The sequence below is a fragment of the Oncorhynchus nerka genome, linkage group LG2 (assembly GCF_034236695.1).
Source record: "Oncorhynchus nerka isolate Pitt River linkage group LG2, Oner_Uvic_2.0, whole genome shotgun sequence".
NCBI classification, from domain to species: domain Eukaryota; kingdom Metazoa; phylum Chordata; class Actinopteri; order Salmoniformes; family Salmonidae; genus Oncorhynchus; species Oncorhynchus nerka.
Genome location: NC_088397.1, coordinates 14920453 through 14948189, shown reverse-complemented (window position 1 = coordinate 14948189; position 27737 = coordinate 14920453). Strand labels below are relative to the sequence as shown.

The 27737-nt window shown below is 43.1% G+C and overlaps 5 protein-coding genes across 7 annotated transcripts in view; 3 read left to right on the top strand and 2 right to left on the bottom strand.

The window, feature by feature from the left end:
* LOC115125285 (tetraspanin-7-like) overlaps positions 1-902 on the bottom strand; it is a 62007-nt gene extending 61105 nt beyond the window's left edge. Inside the window, exon 1 of the mRNA XM_065023677.1 lies at positions 678-902. Within this exon, the coding sequence (XP_064879749.1) occupies positions 678-758 (81 nt within the window). The 5' untranslated portion in view covers positions 759-902. The remainder of the gene's footprint in view (positions 1-677) is intronic.
* Positions 903-1496: 594 nt separating this feature from the next.
* LOC115132049 (X-linked retinitis pigmentosa GTPase regulator-like) lies at positions 1497-17537 on the top strand. 3 transcript variants are annotated; one of them, XM_029664270.2, is made up of 18 exons: positions 1497-2100; positions 2145-2369; positions 5287-5412; positions 5655-5747; positions 6161-6223; positions 7467-7625; positions 7819-7968; positions 8163-8321; positions 8632-8787; positions 8983-9107; positions 10922-11119; positions 11902-12094; positions 12334-12446; positions 12544-12603; positions 16224-16385; positions 16471-16519; positions 16659-16777; positions 16908-17537. In XM_029664270.2, the coding sequence occupies exons 2-18, from the start codon at positions 2339-2341 to the stop codon at positions 17115-17117; spliced, it is 2166 nt and encodes a 721-aa protein (XP_029520130.1). In that variant the 5' UTR covers positions 1497-2100; positions 2145-2338; the 3' UTR covers positions 17118-17537. The 3 variants fall into 3 exon arrangements, with proteins under 3 accessions (XP_029520130.1, XP_029520120.1, XP_064879744.1); XM_029664260.2 differs by having other exon boundaries at positions 1506-2100; positions 16653-16777; XM_065023672.1 differs by lacking the exon at positions 2145-2369 and having other exon boundaries at positions 1540-2100; positions 16653-16777.
* Positions 12651-16217, top strand: LOC135572471 (glutamic acid-rich protein-like). The gene is made up of 2 exons (XM_065020478.1): positions 12651-12683; positions 12919-16217. The coding sequence occupies exons 1-2, from the start codon at positions 12651-12653 to the stop codon at positions 15043-15045; spliced, it is 2160 nt and encodes a 719-aa protein (XP_064876550.1). The 3' UTR covers positions 15046-16217.
* A 188-nt stretch (positions 17538-17725) lies between the features above and the next one.
* Positions 17726-20636, top strand: LOC115132071 (dynein light chain Tctex-type 3-like). Its single transcript, XM_029664304.2, has 5 exons — positions 17726-17855; positions 18199-18240; positions 18562-18685; positions 18852-18929; positions 19399-20636. Exons 1-5 carry the CDS (start codon positions 17832-17834, stop codon positions 19473-19475), a joined length of 345 nt encoding a protein of 114 aa, XP_029520164.1. The 5' UTR covers positions 17726-17831; the 3' UTR covers positions 19476-20636.
* Positions 19728-27660, bottom strand: LOC115132063 (cytochrome b-245 heavy chain-like). The gene is made up of 13 exons (XM_065023673.1): positions 27553-27660; positions 27364-27456; positions 26650-26760; positions 26461-26545; positions 26186-26334; positions 24742-24923; positions 24385-24517; positions 24202-24294; positions 23720-23973; positions 23156-23318; positions 22526-22672; positions 21911-22035; positions 19728-21756 (listed from the first exon to the last, which is right to left on the bottom strand). Exons 1-13 carry the CDS (start codon positions 27595-27597, stop codon positions 21639-21641), a joined length of 1698 nt encoding a protein of 565 aa, XP_064879745.1. The 5' UTR covers positions 27598-27660; the 3' UTR covers positions 19728-21638.
* Between the last annotated feature and the right edge of the window lie 77 nt (positions 27661-27737).

Below are 27737 nucleotides of genomic sequence, written 5' to 3'. Positions count from 1 at the left end.
AATTGGTTGAATTATGTGTGTGAGACTGTTTGGGTGTTATGCCTCTTATTTATTGAGATAGGCCGTCATTGAAAATAAGAATTTGTTCTTAACTCACTTGCCTAGTTAAATAAATAAAAACATAACCGTAACCTTATGAAGCAGTTGCTTATCAACAGATAGTTTGTTGATAGTATGACCATCTGTAGAGCATCTAGAAAATCCGGACTATCCAAATAAAGTGTGACCAGATGTTGATTAGGTTACCTGTTGGACTATTCTTAACATTCTTACAACAGCATGCGAATGTTACAAAATCACAGGAAAAATAAATGTTTAAAAAAATACAAATAAATGATGGCTTCATCAGCATTAGCGAAAAAATATTAACGACATTTCACATAATCAACGTTTGTTTCAATATTTATAGCCTACTTGATACAAATATATTTCCTAGCCTATAGAAGAAAAAAACTCCTCAAACATTATAATAATGCTAGGCTATAATAAAGATAACGGTCCACGCAGCGCGCCCACTAATAAACATGCACTTGTTCCAAGGCATCAGCCTGTGCGCACGGCACAACATCCGTTTTTTTCAACGTAAACTATTCAATCATAAAGGTCACAAACTAGATTATTACCTACATATGACATTTAGGGCGACAATAAACTATCGCTTTGTCATGTCTGCTTACCCAAAACACGAAGGAATAGACGACGAGGAGCGTTTTGAGGCAGGTTATCACTGGTTTGGTCTCCATTTTTCTTGATGCCATTCTACTGTAAAATGGGGCGCTGGGTTTTCAGCGGCGCTGCGTTGCTGTGATTCTCCACTGGGCTTTGTTGGTTCAGTTAATCCACCCGCAGTCTTTCACAGCGCAGTCGCTCTTTCCTCACTGGCCGTAACTGAATGAGCTGCAGGTGGTTCTACAGGCCTCGGACCTCTCCATGCGCCGTCTGGCGGGGTTCACGGGTTACCCCGATCAATGATTATTATGGGGTGTAATATAACAGGTGTTACAAAAAGAAAATTAATCATTTTAAAATACGTGTTGCATTTTATGTGAAAGTCGTTACAAAAACATTATAATACTGGTTTAAAGACCAATCCTATTTATTTCACTTTTTTATCTTTTTTTTTTTTTAACTATTAGGGGTACAACTATTGGAAAAGAAATTAATCCACAAATTAAGCCACAAATATTTTGCTCAATGTAAAAGCAAGATGGTTGGCTGCGGAGGAGGTATTGCAATTTGGAGAGTGACTAAAGTTCATGTGATCATCTGACAAGGTGTGAAAAGTGTTCACAGACTGGTAACAGAATTGGCAGGCTGGTGTTCCATGTGAGATGCTTGCGATTGCAACGTATCGTGAAACTGCAAGGGAAAGATCTTAGCAACCAACGGGGGCATAGGCTCCACAAACATAGTCTAATAGGCCAGTTAACCTCGTCCAGGCTAACTGTGAAGTCAGGAGGACTTCGAGAGTTAGGTGTTATAGCCAGACTAAGGGAAACCTAGCCACAGAGTTAAACACCATCTTTGACCATGGGTGTATCATTAGTTGATTCAGTTGATTGTCTGTTGCAAAACCGGTTTGAACGAAACGGGGAGGGGCCTAACTGAATTTGTCCAATAAAAACTATTGGTTTTACGTTTGGAGTAAACGGTATCCGACTAATGAATAAACTCCTGGCACTGACCGCTTGAGATACCGGTAACTACCTAACCCTCGTATATGTCGGAACGTTCCTCTGCCCAGGTGTTCCTTACGCCTGCCACATCTTACAACACCTGGATAGGTATTTAACAAATCAGCTAACAACATTATAATGTTATAGCAATCTGTCAGTCGATGACACAATCGATGACGTTGCACGCAACCATACTAAGGGAACGTAACGTATGGCTGCACAATAGAAGTTGATCCCTGCGCTGATTTTCAGTTTATAATATGCCTCCTCCCCTCTGCCCTGCCTCATTCCCCTTCAGATCTGAGACCACTGGATGAATGTAAGCAAAAAGTGAACATTATTTCTGCCATTTGCTTTCAATAGCTATGCCTCCTCCCCTCTGCCCTGCCTCATTCCCCTTCAGATCTGAGACCACTGGATGAATGTAAGCAAAAAGTGAACATTATTTCTGCCATTTGCTTTCAATAGACGCCCCAGATGTGCGAGGGGGACTGAACAAATGACACAGGGGAGGGTGCGACTCGACACAAAATTAAACGCAGCCTTGGTTGCTACAGGTGAAATTTTGTTTACATCCGGGTTGTTTTGGACGAAAACAACACAACACGCATAGAAGCAGCTAACCCTGTGTAGTGTAGTTGCTAAGCCGATTTGACACTACGATGGCAGGGGAGACAGAAGACGAGATACCTGGTAAGATAGCTCGCTATATAGCTAACGTTAACTAATTAACATTATTCACCCTTTTGAAAATGTTTCGGAATGAACATGAAATATATCGCTTGCTAACGTTAGCTAGTGTGCTAACTAACATAAACTATCACGCATGAGCAAAGTAGCCAGGCCAGATAACACTAGTGAAAATTAGCTAACTAGCTGGCAACAAGGGACAACCTCCATGTGCGCCGTTGTTTACGTCTGTCACGGAGAATGTCACAGGGAAAAGTTATCAGTATCTTTGATAATGTGGTTAACCGGTAGTAAGCTATCTAAATTAGCTTCTAGTGGTGTATTGTTTTTTGGACTAGATGGGATACAGTTTATATCAGAGTGGACTTTGAGTAGCAGGTTATGAGAATTGGGTTAAAGGGCCAGTGCAGCCAACAACGTGATTTCCCAGTGTTTTATTTATATACACTGCTCAAAAAAATAAAGGGAACACTAAAATAACACATCCTAGATCTGAATGAATGAAATATTCTTATTAAATACTTTTTTCTTTACATCGTTGAATGTGCTGACAAAATCACACAAATTATCAATGGAAATCAAATGTATCAACCCATGGAGGTCTGGATTTGGAGTCACACTCAAAATTAAAGTGGAAAACCACACTACAGGCTGATCCAACTTTGATGTAATGTCCTTAAAACAAGTCAAAATGAGGCTCAGTAGTGTGTGTGGCCTCCACGTGCCTGTATGACCTCCCTACAACGTCTGGGCATGCTCCTGATGAGGTGGCGGATGGTCTCCTGAGGGATCTCCTCCCAGACCTGGACTAAAGCATCCGCCAACTCCTGGACAGTCTGTGGTGCAACGTGGCGTTGGTGGATGGAGCAAGACATGATGTCCCAGATGTGCTCGATTGGATTCAGGTCTGGGGAACGGGTGGGCCAGTCCATAGCATCAATGCCTTCCTCTTGCAGGAACTGCTGACACACTCCAGCCACATGAGGTCTAGCATTGTCTTGCATTAGGAGGAACCCAGGGCCAACCGCACCAGCATATGGTCTCACAAGGGGTCTGAGGATCTCATCTCGGTACCTAATGGCAGTAAGGCTACCTCTGGCGAGCACATGTAGGGCTGTGCGGCCCCCCAAAGAAATGCCACCCCACACCATGACTGACCCACCGCCAAACCGGTCATGCTGGAGGATGTTGCAGGCAGAACGTTCTCCACAGCGTCTCCAGACTCTGTCACGTCTGTCACTTGTGCTCAGTGTGAACCTGCTTTCATCTGTGAAGAGCACAGTGCGCCAGTGGCGAATTTGCCAATCTTGGTGTTCTCTGGCAAATGCCAAACGTCCTGCACGGTGTTGGGATGTAAGCACAACCCCCACCTGTGGACGTCGGGTCCTCATACCACCCTCATGGAGTCTGTTTTTGACCGTTTGAGCAGACACATGCACATTTGTGGCCTGCTGGAGGTCATTTTGCAGGGCTCTGGCAGTGCTCCTCCTTGCACAAAGGTGGAGGTAGCGGTCCTGCTGCTGGGTTGTTGCCCTCCTCCATGTCTCCTGGTAGCTCCTCCATGTCTCCTGGTAGCGCCTCCATGCTCTGGATACAACACTGACAGACACAGCAAACCTTCTTGCCACATCTCGCATTGATGTGCCATTCTGGATGAGCTGCACTACCTGAGCCACTTGTGTGGGTTGTAGACTCAGTCTCATGCTACCACTAGAGTGAAAGCACCGCCAGCATTCAAAAGTGACCAAAATATCAGCCAGGAAGCATAGGAACTGAGAAGTGGTCACCACCTGCAGAACCACTCCTTTATTGGAGGTGTTTTGCTAATTGCCTATAATTTCCACCTGTTGTCTATTCCATTTGCACAACAGCATGTGAAATTTATTGTCAATCAGTGTTGCTTCCTAAGTTGACAGTTTGATTTCACAGAAGTGTGATTGACTTGGAGTTACATTGTGTTATTTAAGTGTTCCCTTAAATTTTTTGAGCAGTGTATATATATATTTCCATACTATGAGGTTGCAATAATACTGTGAAATTGTGGAAATTATGACAATGCCCTTTTAGCTGTTTGAAAAAGCACACTTGTAATTTCAGCCTGCTTTGGTGGGATGGAGTTTGGGGGTAAATGAGTTAAAACACCAATAAGAAAGAGTTCCAAACCTCTGCCAATAACAGCTAGTGTTTTTTCAGTTTTCCCCTCCCCATTCAGACCCCACCAACAGTCCTAGTAAAATTGTTTGAGAAATTGCTAGTATTTGCAAACTATTTTTGTTTATTTTTGTCTATTTTAATTGAAAACAATCACATTCCTTGTTACCCAGAAATAATTTGATATTGAGATAAAAAAATAACTTGGAACCTTTCGGGCTCCCGAGTGGTGCAGCGGCCTAACGCAATGCATCTTAGTGCAAGAGGCATCACTACAGTCACTGGTTCAAATCCAGGCTCTATCACATCCGGCCGTGATCGGGGCGGCAGGGTAGCCTAGTGGTTAGAGCATTGGACTAGTAACCGAAAGGTTGCAAGTTCAAATCCCCAAGCTGACAAGGTGCAAATCTGTCGTTCTGCCCCTGAACAGGCAGTTAACCCACTGTTCCTAGGCCGTCATTGAAAATAAGAATTTGTTCTTAACTGACTTGCCTAGTAAAATAAAGGTAAAAAAAAAAAAGAAGTCTCATAGGGCAGCGCACAATTGGTCCAGCATTGTACGGGTTTGGCCGGGGTAGGCGGTTATTGTAAATAAGAATTTGTACTTAACTGACTTGCCTAGTTAAATTTAAAAAATAAAAGGTTGGGTTAGGGTTAGCTAAAATGCATAATTTGACGTCAATTTGTATCCCATCTAGCCATGACTGTGTATTATTAGCCGGCTATCTAGCTGTTTGAAGTGTGATCGATGTTGTTTGTGTTCTAACAGAAACGGGAGCAGTCTTCACCTTTGGAAAAAGCAAATTTGCAGATAACGTCCCCAGTAAATTTTGGCTGAAAAATGATGTACCTCTGAAAATCACCTGTGGGGATGAGCACACAGCATTGATAACAGGTCAGTGACCGATTACGTTTTCAAATTGATGGTAGTGATCAGAGCCATATGAAAATGGGCCTGCAATTCTGAAGAACATGCAACACCTGAAGTAAGATAAAATAATTTGCTAACACACCTATCACACATTTCAAATACATTTTTATGCAAATGAAATGCTGCTCAACTGCAGCTTCTATTAGTATTAATGTCGCTGTTCCTGTAGCTTTCTCAAGTGGTTTTATTTATTTATTTTTCAACAGAGAATGGCAAGCTTTTCATGTTTGGCAGTAACAACTGGGGTCAGCTGGGTTTGGGATCAAAGACCATGGTGAACAAGCCCACTTGTGTGAAAGGTGGGTCTAAATTGCTCTCCCTTTGTTTTGGGTCAAAAGCAGTACTCTCTTGTATTGCTGTCATCTCCCCTTAAATGTACTAGACAAGAGGGAGTGGGGGACGACGACAGACAATATAGCTACTGAAATCAAATGTCCAATGATGTTTTTCCCCCACAAAATTAGTTGGATTTTCTGTGGTTTAAACTAAGTAATGATGCTGTTGTTTTGTAAATTGTGAATGGGTATACTAGTAGCAGGAGACAAAGAGATTTGTCACTGCTGTAATCCCAATCTGGAGGGGTCTGTCATCTGGAATAATCTCATCTCCCGAGCAGGAGGGCAGCAGAGGAGAGAAAGAGAGGGTTGGCCTGCTATTGTGGCTGATTGCAATCTGAAAATGGGTGTCTTTCTCATTCTTGTCTTTCTCTAAGCTTTGAAGTCTGAAAAGGTGCGGCTTGCAGCCTGTGGAAGAAATCACACTGTAGTTTATACTTGTAAGTACACAGTTATGACCACAGGTACAATATAAATGATGACATGTACCAAATTATGATCATATTACTAAGTGAAAGTTGACTCTTTGTGTCCTGCAAGGAGTAGGCCTTTTACAGAGTTTCAGAAGAAAGTTCTTTGTTTCTGGCCATTTTGAGCCTGTAATCGAACCCACATATGTTTCTGCTCCAGATACACAACTAGTCTAAAGAATGGCAGTTTTATTGCTTCTTTAATCAGAACAACAGTTTTCAGCTGTGCTAACATAATTGCAAAATAGTTTTCTAATGATCAATTAGCCTTTTAAAATGATAAACTTGGATTAGCAAACACTGGAACACATGAGTGATGGTTGCTGATAATGGGCCTCTGTACGCCTATGTAGATATTCCATTAAAAATAATCAATTTCCAGCTACAATAGTCATTTACAACATTAACAATGTCTACACTGTATTTCTGATCAATTTGATGTTATTTTAATGGACAAAAAATGTGCTTTTCTTTCAAAAACGAGGACATTTCTAAGTGACCCCAAGCTTTTGAACGGTAGTGTACATACATACATACATACATACAGACAGACACAGTTTGGACACACCTACTCATTACGACTGCACTTGAAGTAACTTCCAAAGTTCTTGAAATTTTCCGTCTTTCATGTCTTAAAGTAATGATGGACTATCGTTTCTCTTTGCTTATTTGAGTTGTTCTTGCCTTAATATGTACTTTGTCTTTTACAAAATAGGGCCATCGTCTGTATACCACCCATACCGTGTCACAAAACAACTGATTGGCTCAAATGCATTAAGAAGGACATAAATTCCACAAATGAACTTTTAACAAGGCACACCTGTTAATTGAAATGCATTCCAGGTGACTACCTCATGAAGCTGGTTGAGAGAATGCCAAGAGTGTGTAAAGCTGTCATCAAGGCAAAGGGTGGCTACTTTGAAGAATCTAAAATAGAAAATATATTTAGATTTTCTTTAACACTTTTTTGGTTACTACATGATTCCATATGTGTTATTTCATGGTGTTGATGTTTTCACTATTATTTTGCAATAAAGTAAAACCCTTGAATGCATAGGTGTTCTAAAACTTTTGACCTTGTGTGTGGTGTGTGTATGTGTGTGTGTATATATATATTAAACACAGGAAAGTTAAGTTTTGCCTATAATGTTTTATATTATAATCCTTGTGGTAGTAGAACTGAGACTGATTCATGTATGTGTCCTGTCCACAGCTCGGGGAAACGTGTACTCTACCGGTGGAAACAACGAAGGTCAGCTAGGTCTGGGAGACTGTGAGGAGAGGACAGCCTTCCAATTGGTGGACTTCTTCAGTTCACATGGACCAATCAAAATGCTTGCTGCCGGCTCCAACACCTCTGCTGCCCTCACAGGTAAGACTCTCCCGTTATAAGTCACAACCTCTGAGTTACAACTATGAGTGTCTTCTGGTTCATATTGATGACAAACATTTTTACTTCATAGACCAGAGTTGCACTAATTTACTATCGACTGTCTATATTTCTGTTGCTCCTCCTCACCTGGTTTTTGCTGTAAATAATCACGGTGATGATGTCCTTGTTCTAGAGAGTGGGACGCTGTTCATGTGGGGTGACAACACTGAGGGGCAGATCGGCCTGGGGAAGGAGAGCAGTGCCCTGACCCCCCAGGAGGTCACTGTGGGTCGGCCAGTGGCCTGGGTGTCCTGTGGGTACTACCACTCTGCCTTCGTTACTGGTGAGGGGACAATGGCATAGCCTACTTCAGCACTGTCAGTGTGGCAGGTCACTTGATTCCACAACTTTGTAGGAATAGGGAGTTACCCCATTGTGTATGAACATGTCATTTTTCTTGGGTTGGTAGAATAATGTCTAGATATAGATGTAAATATGTTAATGCAATTAATCAACAGGGAATCTCTTTTGTCACAGTTGACGGGGGCCTGTACACATTTGGGGAGTGCGACAGCGGCAAACTGGGCCTGGCTACGGGTCAGCTCGATGGACACCGCATGCCCCAGCTGGTGAAGGGCATCACAGACCAGGTGACCCAGGTGGCATGTGGAGGCGGGCACACCGTGGCTGTGACAGGTAGGCAGCTTGGTGTCAACCAATGGACAGTTGACTTACACAAGGCTGTGGCTTTCAGTATGTCCCATGAACCGGTTTTGGTCCCACTTTGAAAGTGTCCTTAAAATGCTCGTATGTATCCAAATAGTGAAGTTAGGTCGTGTAAAGTCTAATTGCACATTGTTATAAGATTTTGTTGTACCTGTTTGTGGTTGTGTACTTCTTTTATGTTTTATATGCGTAATGAAACTGTCTGGGGTTTTTCTCTATGGCACAAAGCATCAGGAGATAGTAGGTTAACCATGTAGCGCTGTGTTTGATTTGACTCTAGAGGAGGACCTGTACACCTTTGGCCTGGGTCAGTTTGGTCAGCTGGGCCAGGGGACCTTCATCTTTGAGGCGAGGCTGCCCAGAGCGGTGGATCACTTCAGGAAGGGCCGAGTACGACAGGTGATGTGTGGGGAGAACCACACTGCTGTCATCACAGGTAAACAGGCTTAGCGGACACAATTTTCACCCCAAAACAGTTATAATTCAGAAAATGTTACAAAGACATTGTAAATGTGCAAACTTTTATACAACAGTGGTACTAGCATTTTATGGATAAACTCCATTGCCATTTGCCATGATAACATTGCTCGCGTCTATTAAGTTGACTGACATGTAGTTGTCATGGTTTCAGACAATGGTCTTCTCTATACCTTTGGGGACGGGAGACATGGGAAGCTGGGTCTGGGAGAGGAGAACTTCACCAATCAATTCAAGCCCACTCTCTGTCCACGCTTCCTCAAGTACAACGTCCAAGCGGTATGTACAGTTGAAGTCGGAAGTTTACATACACCTTAGCCAAATACATTTAAACTCAGTTTTTCACAATTGCTGACATTTAATCCTAGTAAAAAGTCCCTGTCTTAGGTCAGTTAGGATCACCACTTTATTTTAAGAATGTGAGATGTCAGAATAATAATAGAGTGATTTATTTAAGCTTTTGTTTCCAGTGGTTCAGGTTTTACATGCACTCAATTAGTATTTGGTAGCATTGCCTTTAAATTGTTTAACGTGGGCCAAACGTTTCGGGTAGCCTTCCACAAGCTTCCCACAATAAGTTGGGTGAATTTTGGCCCATTCCTCCTGACAGAGCTGGTGTAACTGAGTCAGGTTTGTAGGCCTCCTTGATTGTGCACGCTTTTTCAGTTCTGCCCACAAATGTTCTATAGGATTGAGGTTAAGGCTTTGTGATGGGGACTCCAATACCTTGACGTTGTTGTCCTTAAGCCATTTTGCCATAACTTTGGAAGTATGCTTGAGGTCATTGTCCGTTTGGAAGACTCATTTGCGACCAAGCTTTAACGTTCTGACTGATGTCTTGAGATGCTGCTTCAATATATCCACATAATTTAAAATTCCTCATGATGCCATCTATTTTGTGAAGTTCACCAGTCCCTTCTGCAGCAAAGTACCCCCACAACATGATGCTGCCACCCCGTGCTTCACGGTTGGGATGGTGTTCTTCAGCTTGCAAGCCTCTCCCTTTTGCCTCCAAACATAACGATGGTCATTATGGCCAAACAGTTCTATTTTTGTTTCATCAGACCAGAGGACATTTCTCCAAAAAGTATGATCTTTGTCCCCATGTGCAGTTGCAAACCGTAGTCTGTCTTTTTTTATGTCGTTTTTGGAGCAGTGGTTTCTTTGTTGCTGAGCGGCCTTTCAGGTTATGTCGATATAGGACTCGTTTTACTGTGGATATAGATACTTTTGTACCTGTTTCCTCCAACATCTTCACAAGGTGTTTTGCTGTTGTTCTGGGATTGATTTGCACTTTTCACACCAAAGTACGTTCATCTCTAGGAGACAGAATGCATGACGGCTGCATGGTCCCAAGGTGTTTGTACTTGCATATTATTGTTTGTACAGATGAACGTGGTACCTTCAGGCATTTGGAAATTGCTCCCAAGGATGAACCAGACTTGTGGAGGTCTTCATTTTTTTTTTGAGGTCTTGGCTGATTTCTTTTGATTTTCTCATGATGTCAAGCAAAGATGCACTGAGTTTGAAGGTAGGCCTTGAAATACATCCACAGGTACACCTCCAATTGACACAAATGACGTCAATTAGCCTATCAGAAGCTTCTAAAGCCATGACATAATTTTCTTGAATTTTCTAAGCTGTTTAAAGGCACAGTCAACTTAGTGTATGTAAACTTCTGACCCACTGGAATTGTGATACAGTGAAATAATGTCTGTAAACAATTGTTGGAAAAATGACTGGTGTCATGCACAAAGTAGATGTCCTTACCAACTTGCCAAAACGATAGTTTGTTAACAAGAAATTTGTGGAGTGGTTGAAATACGAGTTTTAATGCCTCCAACCTAAGTGTGTTAACTTCCGACTTCAACTGTACCTCATGTTTTCAACTGAAGGCTGAATTGTAATTTGAGAATGTCACATTGACATCCTAGCATCATGGCTGATGCCAAATTGAAAGTTTTGCACATTTATCTCAAGTTTAGATTTTTCCCTGAAAGCGTATAAAAGTGATGATAGTTGGACATCCAGTCTTATCTTATAATTTTGTCTAGTGCAAGATTCAGGTCAATTACATGTTGTCTTTGTTCCAGGTGACATGCGGAGGTTGCCACATGCTGGTTCTAGCCAAGCCCAGAGACAAGAGCTGCCAGGAAGTGACTCTGGAGGCGAATGATGTCACAGAGGACTACCTGGAGAAGTCCTACACAGAGCTCTTAGGGGACACCCTCACCTCCACCCCTGCTTCCCTGAACAGTAGCCTCTCTGCCCGGGTCAGGAGGAGAGAGAGGGTGGGTACTGGGTACTGGCCTGGGGGTCCACACATGTAAAAGTGGGAGTGTTGGGAGTCTCAACATCCAGTCCCTGAACCGCCACATGTCCATGGGATGTTGCGGTCTAGTTCCTCAGATAGTTGTCTGAAACTATTGAGTCAGTGTTTGTTTTAATGTTAGCGGCCTGGTTCTCTAAGGAGATCCCTAACTAGACGTCCTTCACCTTTTAGCACTGTCAACAAGGAGCCTAATTATGGGCCTAACAGGTAGTGGAGATGAATAACAACATGGAGCCTAATCATGGGCCTAACAAGTAGTGGATATAAGTAACAACATGGAGCCTAATCATGGGCCTAACAAGTAGTGGATATAAGTAACAACATGGAGCCTAATCATGGGCCTAACAAGTAGTGGATATAAGTAACAACATGGAGCCTAATCATGGGCCTAACAAGTAGTGGATATAAGTAACAACATGGAGCCTAATCATGGGCCTAACAAGTAGTGGATATAAGTAACAACATGGAGCCTAATCATGGGCCTAACAAGTTGTGGATATAAGTAACAACATGGAGCCTAATCATGGGCCTAACAAGTAGTGGATATAAGTAACAACATGGAGCCTAATCATGGGCCTAACAAGTAGTGGATATAAGTAACAACATGGAGCCTAATCATGGGCCTAACAAGTAGTGGATATAAGTAACAACATGGAGCCTAATCATGGGCCTAACAAGTAGTGGATATAAGTAAGCTAGCTAAGCTAACACAGCTAACTAACCCTGTGTTCTCTGTTTCAGGAGCATTCCCCGCAGCAGTTTGGGCTCATGTTCCGGACCCTGCACCCCCTGACGTCCGAACACCTCAATACCTCCGCACCCCTGCCCGTATTCAGCCAGACCATCCCCTCCAGTCTGCCCCCCAAGGAGCTAACCAACAGAAAGGTGCACAACGGCATTCACCAACACAAGAGCACTGGGTCTAACAAGAAGGGTATCTACACTGAACTACATTACATTACATTACATTGCAGGCATATCTGTTTCGAATGTTGAACTATTTAGAAAACATGCATATTCCTTGGTGAAGCATTGCATTTTCAACAGCTAGCATGGTCCCTTTTTCATTATCACATCACAATGCAACTGTTCACATTTCTCCTAACTTCTCTTGAGCCTATATATTCCTTTTTAAGAAGTGAAAAGATTCTTGTGATATTTTGTTGGTGGCAGAAAAGAGGTCAGCTGAGAAGGGAAGGGATGAGGGAGACAGCAGCACTGTGGAGAACATGATGGACAACGAGAGTGTTAAAGATCTGGGAGACACCACAGACTTCCTCAACATGGTGAGTCACCAACCCAATTCTGTCCTGTACATTCTGTGGCGCTTTCATATAGAAGTTATCACAAAAGTTCTGAACAAAAGTCTCTTCTTTGTGGCAGACTCATGTGATGAAAATGGACCCCAGTGACAAGACGTTGACGTTGTCCCCTGTACAGAAGGTAAGATGCACACACAGCATAACTGTCAACTAAGGAGTTTTCTTATTATGATCAAGCAGCCTCTGCGCACCGACCAGCAAGCTCCTTGCAAAATTACTCAGCACTATCAATATGTCTTCCTGAACAAGGGACGATAGCCATTCTAGCCCTTCTGCTTCCCTGTACCATTTACAGTGACTATCTACCATCTGTCTGTGTTTTTCTTTCAGCGTTGAGCTCTATTGAGTACTTCACTCTGTTTTCTCTGCATGTTTACTATTTTCCTCTAACTATTTCATATTTTCTTCATCCTCTGCTTCCTGGCGCTGGTGATAGAGGAAGGGTAAGCTTGTGAAAGGGCATGGTAAGGCTGGGGAACAGCCAGAACTCTGTACCCCTAGGAGGGTGGATCCCACCCCGCGGGGGGCACTGCCCACAGAGCTGCTGAGGAGCTCCAGTGACAGGTCTCTGGTGGTAGAGAAGAGACCGCGCCACAGGGCTGCCCAGGGCAAAGGCAGGGGCAAGGAGAACCTCGTTGTGGCTCTGGAGGCGATAAAGCCTGCTGAGCCGAAGGCTGGCCCTGCCAAGCCCTCCAGCATAGGGGACATTAGCAAGGCCAAATCCAAACCCTGTCCGTCCGCACAGAAAAAACAACTGTTAGCAGTTGAGAGAAAAGTGAGGGAGAGATTTGTTGTGGATTCTAAGGCAATCCAAATAAAGGGCGCAGCCAAAGGTCAAAGTGCAGAGGTCAAAAAGACTCTCTTAGAGGTCAACTCTATATCTACAAAGGTGAAAAGTCAACATGTAGCTGTTAGGAGGACACCAGATAGAAAGAGTGGCAGACATTCACAAGGCCTTATGCTAACTGATGCACTGCCTGTGGACAAGACAACTGAACCAGACCTGGTGTCTGAAGTGCCACAAAAAACGACGAATGAAAACACAGAAAGAGAAAAGAACAAACCAAAGACTGAACCACCTGAACAGACACCGCTGCGCAGCTTACTGACCGGAGTGTCCTCTCTGGGGTCAGGTGTGGGGCTAGTGACAGCCAGACAGTTTGGTTCTCCCTCAGACAGTGAGTCAGTCCGGAGTCAGAGCAGGGCCCAGAGGTTCAGCAGACAGAGTGCTGAGGATGCCCAGTCTTCCTGGAGCCAGTCATCTGCATCCTCCGAACCAGGAGGCAAGAGAACAGCAGTCCGCATCAACATCATCCCCGCCCAGGGGAGCTCTGATCAGGGGGTGGAGGAGGAGCAATGCAGGTCCTACTCTGGTCCCCCAGACAACAGAGAACAGGAGGAGAGGAGAGGGGAGGAGAGTGGAGACGAGACAGGGAGCAGCGACGATCAGACACCGGCCAAGCAGGAGAGTGAGGGTGAAGAGGAAGAGAGTGAGGGGGTTGGAATGAGGAGGGCAGAAAGTGGGGGTGGAAAAGGAGTGGCCAAGAGCCGTGATGAGGTGACAGATGAGGAAAACAGTGAGGATGATGACACGGTGAAGGTAGAGGGGGAGGATGGAGGGATCTCTGAATTAGAGGAGGAGAGCGAGGGAGGAGATGAGCCATGTAAGACTGAAACAGATCAGGGAGACGAAAGTGAGTTAGAGGATGCAGAGAAAGAAGAGAGTGGACTGGAGGAAGAGGAGGAGGGTGACGGGACAAGTAGCCCAGTGGGAGGAGAGGAGGAGGAGGAAGAAGGGGGCGGAGAGAGCAAGGAGGAGGAAGAGAGTGGGGAAGTATCGCATAGTGACACTGAGAGCAAGAGTAAGGAATCCAATTATGAAGAGGAGGATGAAGAAGATGGAGAGAAAGAGGAAGAAGGTGAGGAAGAGGATGAGAGTGTAGGATCTGTAGAGGAGGAAGATGAGAATGAGGCAGGCAGTGGAACAGAGGCAGAGGAGGAAAGAGAGGAAGAGAGTAGTACTGCAGAGGAGAGGGAAGAAGAGGAAGAAGCTGGAGAGGAGGAGGAGGATGAAGAAGAAGAAGAAGAAGCCGGAGAGGAGGAGGAGAGTGAAGATGAGGAAGAAGCTGGAGAGGAGGAGGAGGAGAGTGAAGATGATGAGGAAGAAGAAGAAGAACCTGGAGAGGAGGAGGAGAGTGAAGGTGAGGAAGAAGCTGGAGAGGAGGAGGAGAGTGAAGATGAGGAAGAAGAAGAACCTGGAGAGGAGGAGGAGAGTGAAGGTGAGGAAGAAGAAGGAAAAGAGGAGGAGAAAGAAGAAAATGAAGCCAGAGAGGAGGAGGAGGAGGAGTGTAAACATGAGGAGGAGGAAGAAGAGTTGGTTGACAAAGAAAAAGCTAATGAAGGCCAGGAGGAGGAAGAAGAGGTGGTTGACAAAGGAAAAGCTAATGAAGGCCAGGAGAGTCATCAGAATGCTGCGGCCAGAGGTAACGGGTCCAAACAGAGGTCAGGGAAAGGGGAAGAGTTCTGGGACAATGTTTTACCTCAGTACCTCAATCTCAAATGATAGCCCTATCTGTTCTGTTCCAAACCAGTGCTGTCTGTCAACTTCTCTCAGGAACACTCTTAATTGAGCATTTTAATGCCTTTTTACAACCCATACCTTTTTGTATAACTAGATTTTTCTCCTACTGTTTTTATTCACAACTTCCATTTTGTTTTACTGTATATCAACTGCCTTTACAGTCTCACTGTTTTTATTCACGACTTCCATTTTGTTTTACTGTATATCAACTGCCTTTACAGTCTCACTGTTTTCATTCACGACTTCCATTTTGTTTTACTGTATATCAACTGCCTTCACAGTCTCACTGTTTTCATTCACGACTTCCATTTTGTTTTACTGTATATCAACTGCCTTTACAGTCTCACTGTTTTCATTCACGACTTCCATTTTGTTTTACTGTATATCAACTGCCTTCACAGTCTCACTGTTTTCATTCACGACTTCCATTTTGTTTTACTGTATATCAACTGCCTTTACAGTCTCACTGTTTTTATTCACGACTTCCATTTTGTTTTACTTTATCAACTGAATGTCCACAGCCTTGTCTTTCAATCTCCTTGTATAGTCCTTTACCATTTTACATGGCAGTTAAGATTTGATGCTAAAATGCTTTTAAAAAATACCCTTTTCAACTTTGTTCTTCTGTAAAGACAATTTACTAATAGTAGCTACTAATTTCCAGGCATGCCCTCCAACGATTTTGTACTTTTTCTTTATCATGATTTCTTTGATATAATGAATATTACAGAATAGTTTTATTTATGTTTAAATAAATATTTGTTGTTTTAAAACTATCAAAATCAGTGTCAAGAACTAGTCCCACCACGTATGATATCATTTGTGTTGAACACATTCTCTACACATGAATACATAGTGCTGTTTGCATTAAACTGTTCCAGTGGCAGGTGGGATCCCCTTTCTTCCTTTATCCCTGTCTGTAATCCCTTAGCTCCCTGTTGTGACTCCACTATCCATATCCAATGTGAAGCTCTCACCTCTAGTCTTCCTCACATCTCTTTAGTGCCGACTCTCCCTCGTGTGTGTGTGTGTGTGTGTGTGTGCGCGCGCGCGCGCGCCAGTGTGCACTTTCTCTCCTGTGACTAAGTTGTATCTGTTACCTAACTTACTATTGCTTGTTTTAACCAGTCTGCCCCACTCACTCTCATTCCTTTTTGCAGGATTTAAGAGCTGAAGAGGGGGATGGACATAAGAATGATGATGAAGAAGAAGAGGAGGAGGAAGAAGAGGAGGAGGAGAACAACAAAGCAGAGGAGAAAGAGAAGGACATGGAGGGACAATCATTACAGGGTCAGAGCCAGTCCACAGCAGAACCCCTCCAGGTACGCTACCCTACCGATGACCCTAATCTACAGGTCTAGGACCTGTATGTTTGTTAACTTCTAAAACAGAATTCCCTCTTTCTAGGGACCAGAGGGTGTGAAAGAAGAAACTCTCCCAGACAGTGGGCAGAAAGGTGAGCATAAAAGAGATTTTCTGAAATGTCTGAATAACAGGTGAACTTTGTCTTGAACTATTTATGTGGTTAATGCTTTACTGTTTCTGTGCTAAGGGTGGATGGATTATCATGAAGTGTCTGTTGTGTATAGTTGCAGAGGACTCAGGTCAGCCCAGTCCTTTGGCTCCGACAGAGGAGAGCTCTGCATCCAGCACTCAGCTGCAGAATCGAACAACAGAGGAGAAACCCAAGAACCAACCAAGGACCAACAGAAAGGTATGACAGAAAGTCATTGGAACAAAGAGGCATAAGCTAAACAACAGAAAACCACGTCATAAAGCTCTGTGATCGTCAGTGATTGAGTAGGTCAGATCTCACTGTGTTCTCTCCTCTCTACTGCCCTCAGCTGTTGCTGTTCAAACGCCTGTCCTCCAAAGCCAAGCAGACAGAGGACAGCGGCATGGGGGAGCTGCCTGCCAGTGCCAAGGGTCCCTCTGCAGGGCTGGAGAACAGAGATCCATCAGGGACCAGCGCTAGTGGTGCGCAGCCCCCTCTGAGAGCACCCTCGGACTCTGGTGGTATTGGTGCCCGCTCTACCACCTGCACCCTACTGTGACGCCACTCATTGGGTGTTGGAGAACTGGACTGGCAGCGCCAACAACCAATAAACCCTTGAAGAGGATGCACATTGACTGTACACAACAAACAACCACTCCACTTTGAACACTAGCGAACTTCTCACAAAGTGACCTATTTATTGACATTCAGTTCCCATACATCCCATATACAAAACATGTATTATAAATATGTATACTTGTATTTAACGTGCACAAAAATGTCTTTAATTAACCACAGTGTGTTTTGATTGTGCTTTTATAACGTAGTTGTGTGTTATAAACTGTGAGGATATACTATTTATTGCTGACTGAAATATCCCAAATGCACAATTGCACTTTAAATGTAACCTTTTTTAATGTGTGTTTTTCAGGGAAATATGACATTTGTGTGTGTTCTTCTCATAAACCGTTTGAACTTGGTTCTGGTGTGACAATAATCTCATGATTTGGATACTAAGTTAAATAACTTTATGTAAAAGCTTTGATTATTTTTCACTTCAATGCAACGAGATCTTTCCTCTTTAATCCTGTGTTATTTTAAGGCTCGCCCGCTAGGTGGCAGTGTTCACAGAACCTCAGGTCATTTCTTGGGGCTGTGACCTGCTTCCCTCCACTCGTTAACCACCTGTGACGACAAACAGGAAATCTCTAACATTTATCAAGCAGATTTTCCCTGGAAAAAAGATATTTCTATCACTTTTAAGAAGGCGAGAATGGAGGAATTTTCTGGGGAAGAGGTACTGAATATGCTACCAACTATTTCGTTGCTATACTCTTGAGTATGAAATCCAAAATGTAGATAGCTAGCTAACTGGCTGGCACAACAACGCCTGTTAGCTAGCCGAGTTATCTTCTTAGCTAGCCAAATAGCCATACAATTACAGTGGAAAAGACAACTAGCTAGATACTGTTTAAAGTTTAAACTACCTAGACGATCTCTGCGTTACAACATTTACCTAACTACCTTGATATTACTGCATTTCAGTTTTAATCCTAGAGTTTTGACCATTGTAACTGCAGTGAAAGGTGTGATGAGTTGAAGAGATGCCAGTGCAAGTCTGACACATCATTGTTTCTTAGGGCTCTTTCAACTCTGAAGAGGCCAGTAACTCCGTGAAAGAGGTAACAACTATCTATTGATTCAGCATCAATACGTTTGAATAACCAAATGGGAATATGGATATTTAAGATGGATTTTGAAATATAGATTTAGTTAGCTATTACTTAGTGTAAATTGACAGTGCGGTATCATGTGAAACCGTATCCAGCCTCGCAGTCTGTTTGTCCCCTGATTACTCAAGACAAACGCTCATATCCCCAATATAGACGTGACTCTGTATACAGCACTGTTCACATCAGGTCCCATGCTCCCCACATGCCTAAAGGGGCCAGCCTTCTCAGATGTGTGTGTGTGTGTCTGTGTCCAAACTGTCTGTCTTGCAGTGCATTCAGAGTATCATTGGAGAAGAGAGCTACAGACAGGACACTGTGAACCAGTGGACAGCCAAGATTGTGGAGCAAGCCCTCACCCTGCTGGTCAAACAGACTAAGTCATACAAGTACATTGGTATGGCTGCCTTCATCTCCTATTGAACACAATTTTACTGTAAATCCAGCATGCAAACTTATTGTATGGTGCCAATGCTGAAAAATATGTGAAAAAACACAATTTCTTACTGATATTTTGTTAACGATGATCATAATTTGACCCCTGCCTGTTCCTCTCTCTACAGTTAGCTGTGCTGTCATGCAGAAGAGTGGTGCTGGTCTCCACACAGCTAACTCCTGCTACTGGGACACTGTTACTGATGGTAAGATAACAGTCACCACTGCTCAGTTCAAAGGGTTTCCTAGTTACAAAATCTTACACCAGATAATGATATTTAACCAAAGATTTTTGGCATCTATTACTGGGAGTTACAGGTTAAGTACTGTTTGGTAGCACAGAGAATTTTCGAACAACCTTAAGTTGGCAATACTTCATTCTTGATTCAGCCAAACATGTATATTATGAAATGTCCAGTGGCAGGTGGTGTTTTAATTTAGAGAATGCGCCGTTATTTAAAAAAAGAAGTTTTACTCCATGAAGTAATCGTCAATGTGTATGTCGCCATCTTGTCTATCTCAAATCTTCTTTCATTCAACAAAACGGGTGTCATCATGACATGCGGCACTTTGGGGTGGGAACCACATGTCTCTTCACTAAACCAGCCCTCCCCAGCTGCCTAGGAAACACTGCTTATCAAACTGACTCATGCACTGTCTGTTCCTTTCTCTCAGGAAGCTGCACAGTGAAATGGGAGAACCGCACCATGTACTGTGTGGTCAGTGTGTTTGCTGTGGCCTTAACCCCCTAGACCAGGACCAACCCTGATACTGCTTATAGAAGGTGCAATGCTTCACCCATCCTGCAGGGGAGGTATTCAGTCATCAGTAGCTCACTGTACATTCTATGCTGAATGGGACAAGCAGCGATACGGCTATAGATGTGGTAAAGGGGTCAATGGAACTCGACCAAAACAATGGAAATGCGTGTAGGAAAGATCCCGACTCTCCTAATTGCCCTCCAGAAAAATGTGGTTATTTGTATATTCGACAAGACATGTTCATGTCATCAAGAGTCACATTTTTAATGTCACATGCACAAGTACAGTGAAATGCCTTTATTGCAAACTCAAAACCCAACAATGCAATAATCAAAAACAATGTAATACTAGAAGAAGAAAAACGGACTGACGACCACTGATTTCTGTATGCTAGCTATGCTACCAGCATATAGGAATGGGAGTTAGCATTTAGCGGTCACTTCTTCTAAACCTGAAAAGGGACAACTTCTAAATGTTATGCAGTGAAAACAGCCAAATAAATCCACATCGAACTTTAGTAACCACATTGTGGGCCCGTTACAATACATCAATCATGATGGATTTGACAAATATCTACTTTGTTAGATCAGATTTATTGAATGTGTGCCAATCCTGCGTCCTTCAATCCCCACGGTCTGCGTTCCATTGACCTATTTAATGCATCTATTGAAATGCTCTGGATGGGCTGAAATGCTGTCTACCCTGAAGACACTTTATTCATTGACTTTAAATGCATCAGTTGAAATCTTCCTATTATGACAGCTTGTCTTCAAAGCTACTACCTTACGATACCAATGTTCCAACTATAATGTTGGCTTTACTTATAATGAATAAGTCATTATTTTGGTGGGTGCTTATATTTGTCCTGTTGTCCCAATTCCTTGATATAGGGTGAGGAAAAGCAGTGTTATGTACATTATTTTACATCACAGATCAGATGAACTTGCTTTAGGAAATGCTATGTAAACCGATCACAGGATATTGTATACAGACACCATTTCAAGTTGCAATCATTGTTTAAACAAATGAAGAATAAAATAACAAGTTCCATAGAAATAGTAATATGCCTGCAATTCTGTGGGGTGGAAGGTGCCATCAATAGACTGTAGGACCCATAGCTGAATGTCATTAAACGTTCAAATTAAACCTTTTTATGATGTCCGTGTATAACTTATCAAGCAGCACAAATACAACACCATGCAGAACAACTCTAGCCAAGCGTTATCACAATACTTTATGCAGTCTAGTTGATCAGCCGCACGCTGCAAGACTTCCTCACCAGCACTTTAGGTTTATTTGACTGTGACCTCAGTAAAAAGAGACGCTGAACTCCCACACGTACACGCATAGGACTGACATGTCTCAGTGTGCTCACTGGTCGCTGAAATGTATCACTCACTTGGCCAGCCTACAGAAACTCTCAGCTGCTATTGAGTCCAGCAGGAGAAGCTGCAGCTGGGATAACTAGAATATCACATCCCAAACAGCTGCTATTGAGTCCAGCAGGAGAAGCTGCAGCTGGGATAACTAGAATATCACATCCCAAACAGCTTTTTGTTGCTGCTCATTTTCATTTTAGACAAACGTTTGCTGTACCTACACACTGAAGAAAGCTGCAAAGGCTAAATGTCTGGTACACTATCCCTGCTGCAGTGGAAATAAAATATGATTTTAAACGAAGTAAGCTTTATGCATATTATTTTGCTTATACAAACGTGTAAATACAACACCAGAAACAGGAGGAAATGGAACTAGAGAGTTTTGACACTAGAGTTTCTGTGTTTGCATGTTGTATTGCAGAACAAGAATAACGTTCTAGCCTCTGTGGTAAATGCGGGTAGGTTTGGTAATTTCTTCACAGATTTGTGCAAGAAACCCATTGTGAAATGTCACTGAGGGGTGTGGAAGGTCATGATTAGAACAGTGAAGTTTACTTCCATTTTTGTTGCTATGATCTGATAAACTTTTTGTTGCTATGATTCATCCAAAGAATCCATAAAAAAAGAATTGATTGTTTATGTTGGGGATAACAACACAACAGTTTAGGAATGTGAAACAGCTTACAAGCCAGAGGATACTCTGGGTCTGAGCAATATTGAAAGCTAACTTTGGGAAAGTAGGAATAATTGGTACTCTTGGAGGGGTGTTGTGGTCTCAGAAGTTTTCCTTGTTGAAGATGAACTTGACACCAGCCTCAGAGTGAGACAGGCACTGCTTCTCCAAGACGTCAGCCAGCTGGGTGGGACCGCACAGGAACACTCCTACTTTTTTCCTGGACACACACACATTAATTACGAATAGTCCACAAGTTGTGAACTATACATGTAACACATTTTACAATCTAAGTACGTCTAACTCATGTGTCTCTGGAATATGCCATTTCTGTTGGCTGTAATTTGGATTAGAAGAGGCTGAATGGCACTCACTCTGGATGCTTTGTCCCAATAGTAGTAAACTCATTGTCCCAGTTAGGTTTCCCATACAGAGTCTTCTGCTTCAGCCCTGTGATAGGGTCATTCTCTGCCTCATGGTGAACTCTGAAGTGAGCAGCCTTTTGTAAAAATAAAAAATAAACTTTTTGAGATTCATTTTGTGATTATGCATTGTCCCACTCATCTATGGGCAATAGTTATTCAGTTTGAGACCACGCAGATTTTTTAGCTTTCATCCTTGTACATACAACATAAATATGTGTGTGTTAGTGCTGTGTATCTGTACATCGATGTGTCTTTTGAGTTTAAGAAAATGTTAGTTCTCTTCAGTATTACTCTGAAAAGCAGGGGCATAACTTTCTCTGGGGACGGGGGGAGGACCACATTCTGAAATTGGATTTTTGTCCACAGAGTTTTATCATTGGAATGTGATACAAAATGTGGCGAAGGTGTGCTTTAGGACCATGCGGACATCTCCGAGCGGTCGGGTAGGCTGGTTGGAGTGTTTGGAGTGTTTTTTCCGACTGGATATATATACATTTTTTAAAGATGTCCCCCCCGCTTCTAAAACCAAAGTTGCGCCCCTACTGAAAAGTGTGGTGTGCTGACCTCGGTCTCTTTCCAGCGGGTCAGGTAGATGTTGTAGCTGAGGAAGTCCACCATGCCTTTCTCTGTCATCTGTCCCTCCAGAGACTGCAGCAGGTCAGCAAACCACTCAAACGCCTGGGTCTCAGGACACAGCCAATAGAAGTAGATCTGGCATCGAGGAGATGGAAGAAAGATTGTCCGTTTCACATAATGGACAAAACAAAGCTCTGACGAAGGCCTTGAGGCCGCAGCGTGAAGCTTAATAAAGAGCAGTGATACTATCAAGAGCAGTGATACTATCAAGAGCAGTGTGCAGGTTTCTCCTTTTTCCTCATCTTATTCAACTGTTACCGTGCACCTGCAACAAAGATAGCTCAGATGTGCGAGTGCCCTTTTGAATTTTGAATGACAAATTGGACATATAACAAGAAGTAAAGAGCAGCCTAAAAGAACGATGTCAACGTTGAAAATATATTAACATTGCACTCATAGCAGTGAGATTTTCTCTCACTTGATGAAATGAAATAGAAAAGCAAATCACAATGCAATGAAGAACATTTTAGTTGAAACATTGGTGGAATGAAATGGGGAAGTACCCTACACTGCAATTTAGAAAGACAATAAACCAGACAGACAGAGCCCCTCTCTCACCTTCTTGGTGAAGACGTTCTGGTTCTCCTGGATGTGTTTGTACCACACTGACTTGAGGACGGAGGCGAAGGGGGTGACCCCGATGCCAGCACCCACCAGCATGACCACCTCATAGCCGAACACGTCCTCACTGGCCGTACCAAACGGGCCATCTATTGCCATTCTGCATCCAGGAAGAGAGTTACAGTCATATAACAGTTTAATAGTCTTCTAATTAAATTTATATGGTAAAAACATGACAGGATCTAATATACTGGATACTTTCTGGTTAAACACTTACACAATGTTGCGATTATTGAAATGTACTACTGCTGAAAACCACGTTTCCTCTCTTGTGGCACTTCCCCTCACCGTTATTTCACAGTACAAAGAAAACACTACTAACCCCATGGTCACATTCTAAATGACAGCCCACTAACTACACTATGATGTCAAGTAGGGACATGAAGTGCAGAAATAGCACGACAAAAACCTCATTGACATTCAACCTAATGGATATTTAACCGAAGATTAGTTAAGGGGACGGGGTCGTAGAAAATGTTAGCTCTGCATTCAAGCACGTACTTGGGCAGTTTCCATGCCTCCTGGGTCTCGTTCTTGTCCCCCCCGCAGGCCTCGTACAGGCCCTGGGTCCAGTCGCCCACGATACGGATGTGGACGCTGAAGTGATCCTCCTCGGGGGCGGAGGTGAGGGTGAAGGGATGCCACTCCAGCTGGGAAACGCAGGGACACTGCATGAAGACGTACTGGCCCACCTCCATGCTGAAGCCCTTCCTCTTCATCTGGAGCTCCAGGGTCTTGGACGGGTGCATCACCACCTGGAGAGGAGAAGGATGGAAGAAAAACAAGATGGAGGCCAAAAGAGACAACTAACTGTTGGATGAGTAGACGTGAACTGCATAGTGCATGATTCTGGTTCTTGGCCAGGGCTGCCTTCTAACAAGGACGACTGTCTCAATCACGCTGCCTTTAAATCTAAAAGAAATGGTCCGTTAGAGAAATTGCCTGTTGGGAGTGTACAAGCTGTCTTGAAGGACAGCACTGACCTTGGTGATGACCACCTTCTGTTGGGAGCGGTAGAATCGGACCAGTCTCTCACACACATACAAGATCATAGGCCCCACCACCCACTTCCATGTCTGAAGAGGAAACCGACAGAGAAAATGTTCTTTACAAAAAAGAAGCAGGACACTTAAGTCATGTAGAAAGAAAGAGCTGTCATAGCTCACCATAGGAGGGTTCCCAGCAAACTCTGGCTTAGGGCAGAAGGTCCCGTTCATTCCCCATGACTCAAACTGATCTGCACACTGCGATGGCTTGTTCTCCAGGAGACTTGTAGCGGTCTGCCCTCGGACAATTCGCCTGTGGCAAACCGTTTTAGAGAGATTTAAAATAAAACGGTAGGGCTTTACCTGCAGGTATAATAATTTTATTACTTGTTATAAGCATGTATGAACCCTTTTAATATCTTAAAATGAGGCTAATAATATGTTATGTCTCTGTAGGAAATGTTCAACTGACTCAAACGGGGTATTATGGAGAAACAATGAATGTGCACACATTTTTGTGAGTTTTAACTGACTCACCCGAAGCCGTGGAAGACGAGTCCGATGAAGAAGATGATGAAGAGGTGATGGGTGTACCAGAAAACCTCGAAGTATGACCTGCGGATGACCTCCATGGATGATGTAATGATGAGGATGAGGGCCAAGGTGATGACCACGCCCGTTAACCCCGCGATGGTAGTGAACATCACTATGGTTGGGTTCTGACCCAATCAGAGAAGGGGGATTTCAGAGTAATGCAGTCATGTTGTTGCCTCGGAGGGAGTGTGGAGGCTGTGTTTGGGACTATCTGCTCAACCTATTTAGGGAATTCGGTAATGTTCAGAAATGCTTCCTTCTGACTTAGCAAAATGAACTTGCTTTAATATTACAAAAAGTGGGACATTTGCTGATCATTTTACAATCTGTTTTATTCATATATTATATCTCTCTGTTCAGAGGAGGCAGCCAATGAGTAATGAAGGAGTCATAGTGTGTTATGGGCTGAGGAACATAGAAATACATTATCATTCTATTTCTATGCTGGGGGATTCCTCTCTGTCATAATCTGCTATCAATTGTCAACATTCTGTCCTTGGTCAGAACTGACCTCTTGACATAGCTACATTAAATACAGAATACTCTGTTACATGTTATGCATTCCTAAAGCCTTTATAGCACTACATAAGACATTAGAACATGTCCTAGGCAGTCATAAACATAATGAACACAGTGTCCTAGACAGTTATAAACATAATGAACACAGTGTCCTAGGCAGTCATAGACATAATGAACACAGTGTCCTAGGCAGTTATAAACGTAATGAACACAGTGTCCTAGGCAGTTATAAACGTAATGAACACAGTGTCCTAGGTAGTCATAGACATAATGAACACAGTGTCCTAGGTAGTCATAGACATAATGAACACAGTGTCCTAGGCAGTCATAGACATAATGAACACAGTGTCCTAGGTAGTCATAGACATAATGAACACAGTGTCCTAGGCAGTCATAGACATAATGAACACAGTGTCCTAGGTAGTCATAGACATAATGAACACAGTGTCCTAGGCAGTCATAGACATAATGAACACAGTGTCCTAGGTAGTCATAGACATAATGAACACAGTGTCCTAGGTAGTCATAGACATAATGAACACAGTGTCCTAGGTAGTCATAGACATAATGAACACAGTGTCCTAGGTAGTCATAGACATAATGAACACAGTGTCCTAGGCAGTTATAAACATAATGAACACAGTGTCCTAGGCAGTTATAAACGTAATGAACACAGTGTCCTAGGTAGTCATAGACATAATGAACACAGTGTCCTAGGTAGTCATAGACATAATGAACACAGTGTCATAGGTAGTCATAGACATAATGAACACAGTGTCCTAGGCAGTTATAAACGTAATGAATACAGTGTCCTAGGTAGTCATAGACATAATGAACAATGAAAATCTGTAGCTAATAGAATACTCACGGTCTGGTCAGTCCTGATGGGGTTTAGGTAGGAGGCATTGTCTCCGGTGCCAATCTGGGACAGCACAAAGGGCAGAGAGCTGCTGTTCCTGTACAGCTGGGCTCCCATGAACCACTCAAAGTTAAACAGGTGGGCGATGATGTGGACCGCTAGGCAAGGACAAAGGCAAAGTAAAGATTACAATCTGTACAGAGACATCTGCTTGATGAACAAGGAAGACGAATGAAGACGATCAAAGGCAAATGTAAAGCAAACTAAGTGAGTGAGTAGGGTACCTGTGTGAAATGCTATCATGTAAGCTACCAGCTTGTGAAAGGTGATGTTTCTGTCCAGTTGTCGAGCAGCTGTGCGACTGCAACACTGAACGTGTAGGAAAAGTTTGAAAAAATGTGATACAGCTATTATTTATAGATGACTACCCATACACATTTGAATGAAATAGGGTCGGGGTGTGTCTGTGTTACCTGAATGGAGCCGCGCAGGAAGGACAGAAGGTTCCGGCAGACTGGCAGCAGAATAAGCATACAGTTGAAGTTGAGACAGGCTGCAGGAGCCCTGGCCCAGGAGAGGGCATCCTGAGGGGAGTGATAGTAGGGTTAGATAGAGAGGGAGAGGAAGTGGGAATAATTAGTCGAACAACACCATTTTTTACAGTTTGAATCTATTTTTTTTTACTTCTGGTTACTGGTTTCAATTGAAAGGGGCCCTCAGGGACTGAGCAGGAGTGAGAGGAGCGTAGAGTAAAGTGCAGACTCAGTTTCACTTCTGGTCATTGCTACTTTTAGTTTAGCCACCTGGGCTTCCTGTGAGGAACACATAGTCAGTCATACACACAGCTGTAACCACAGAGTAAAGATATCACATCAACTTGTGATTCCTCTTTTGTTTCAATCTCTGTCAGACAAGAGGGGTTAGGCATAATATGGACTACACGTATTCAATATGAATGACCTACTAACTGTACAATATACATGTAAATATAAAATCAAATAAGGATAAAGGTCTACGTGCTAAATATGTAATACAGCAGGCCCTGCTGACAGATGACAACAGTTGGCCAGAGGCCAGCACTCCATATTTGGTTCTGGGTTGCCAAGTCTAATACACTAAGAGCAGAGTATGAAATCTTAAATAATTTCTTAAATAGAAAATCTAAGGACTTTGGTTCTCAAACTTACCCCAAGAAGGACCCGTGTGTAGAACCATCTCTCAGTCAGGAAGTTCATGTAGAACTGGACAAACAGGTAAGCGTTGATTCCCAGCCATACCAGCTAAAACAGACCCAATTCACCTGGTTAGATCAGTAGCACATTACACCCCAAAACAGAAATGTGGAGTAATTATAGAATTGAATTTGACAGACTTACAATGACAAAGACCGAAAGTCCCTCGTTGGCAGCAAAGTTGCCCATGGTGAAATGATGATTGAGTGTGTGTGTGTGTGTGTGTGAGAGAAAGAGAGAGTGAAAAGTGGAAGGGGGACAGTGATGTGCTGAGTTATATAGACTAGAGACCAGGACATGTGGTTTCCACCACTACCCCTGTGAGTGAG

Coding starts and splice junctions, on each gene's coding strand:
- LOC115132049 (XM_029664260.2), top strand. CDS start 2,339: ATGGCAGGGGAGACAGAAGACGAGATACCTG. Junction 6,224..7,466: donor TCACACTGTAGTTTATACTT/GTAAGTACACAG, acceptor TCCTGTCCACAG/CTCGGGGAAACGTGTACTCT. Junction 7,969..8,162: donor CCACTCTGCCTTCGTTACTG/GTGAGGGGACAA, acceptor CTTTTGTCACAG/TTGACGGGGGCCTGTACACA.
- LOC135572471 (XM_065020478.1), top strand. CDS start 12,651: ATGATCAAGCAGCCTCTGCGCACCGACCAGCAA. Junction 12,684..12,918: donor CTCTGCGCACCGACCAGCAA/GCTCCTTGCAAA, acceptor CGCTGGTGATAG/AGGAAGGGTAAGCTTGTGAA.
- LOC115132071 (XM_029664304.2), top strand. CDS start 17,832: ATGGAGGAATTTTCTGGGGAAGAG. Junction 18,241..18,561: donor CCAGTAACTCCGTGAAAGAG/GTAACAACTATC, acceptor TCTGTCTTGCAG/TGCATTCAGAGTATCATTGG. Junction 18,930..19,398: donor CTGGGACACTGTTACTGATG/GTAAGATAACAG, acceptor CCTTTCTCTCAG/GAAGCTGCACAGTGAAATGG.
- LOC115132063 (XM_065023673.1), bottom strand. CDS start 27,597: ATGGGCAACTTTGCTGCCAACGAGGGACTTTCGGTCTTTGTCATT. Junction 24,295..24,384: donor TTGCTGGGAACCCTCCTATG/GTGAGCTATGAC, acceptor TTTCCTCTTCAG/ACATGGAAGTGGGTGGTGGG. Junction 23,319..23,719: donor GAGGCATGGAAACTGCCCAA/GTACGTGCTTGA, acceptor TCCTGGATGCAG/AATGGCAATAGATGGCCCGT.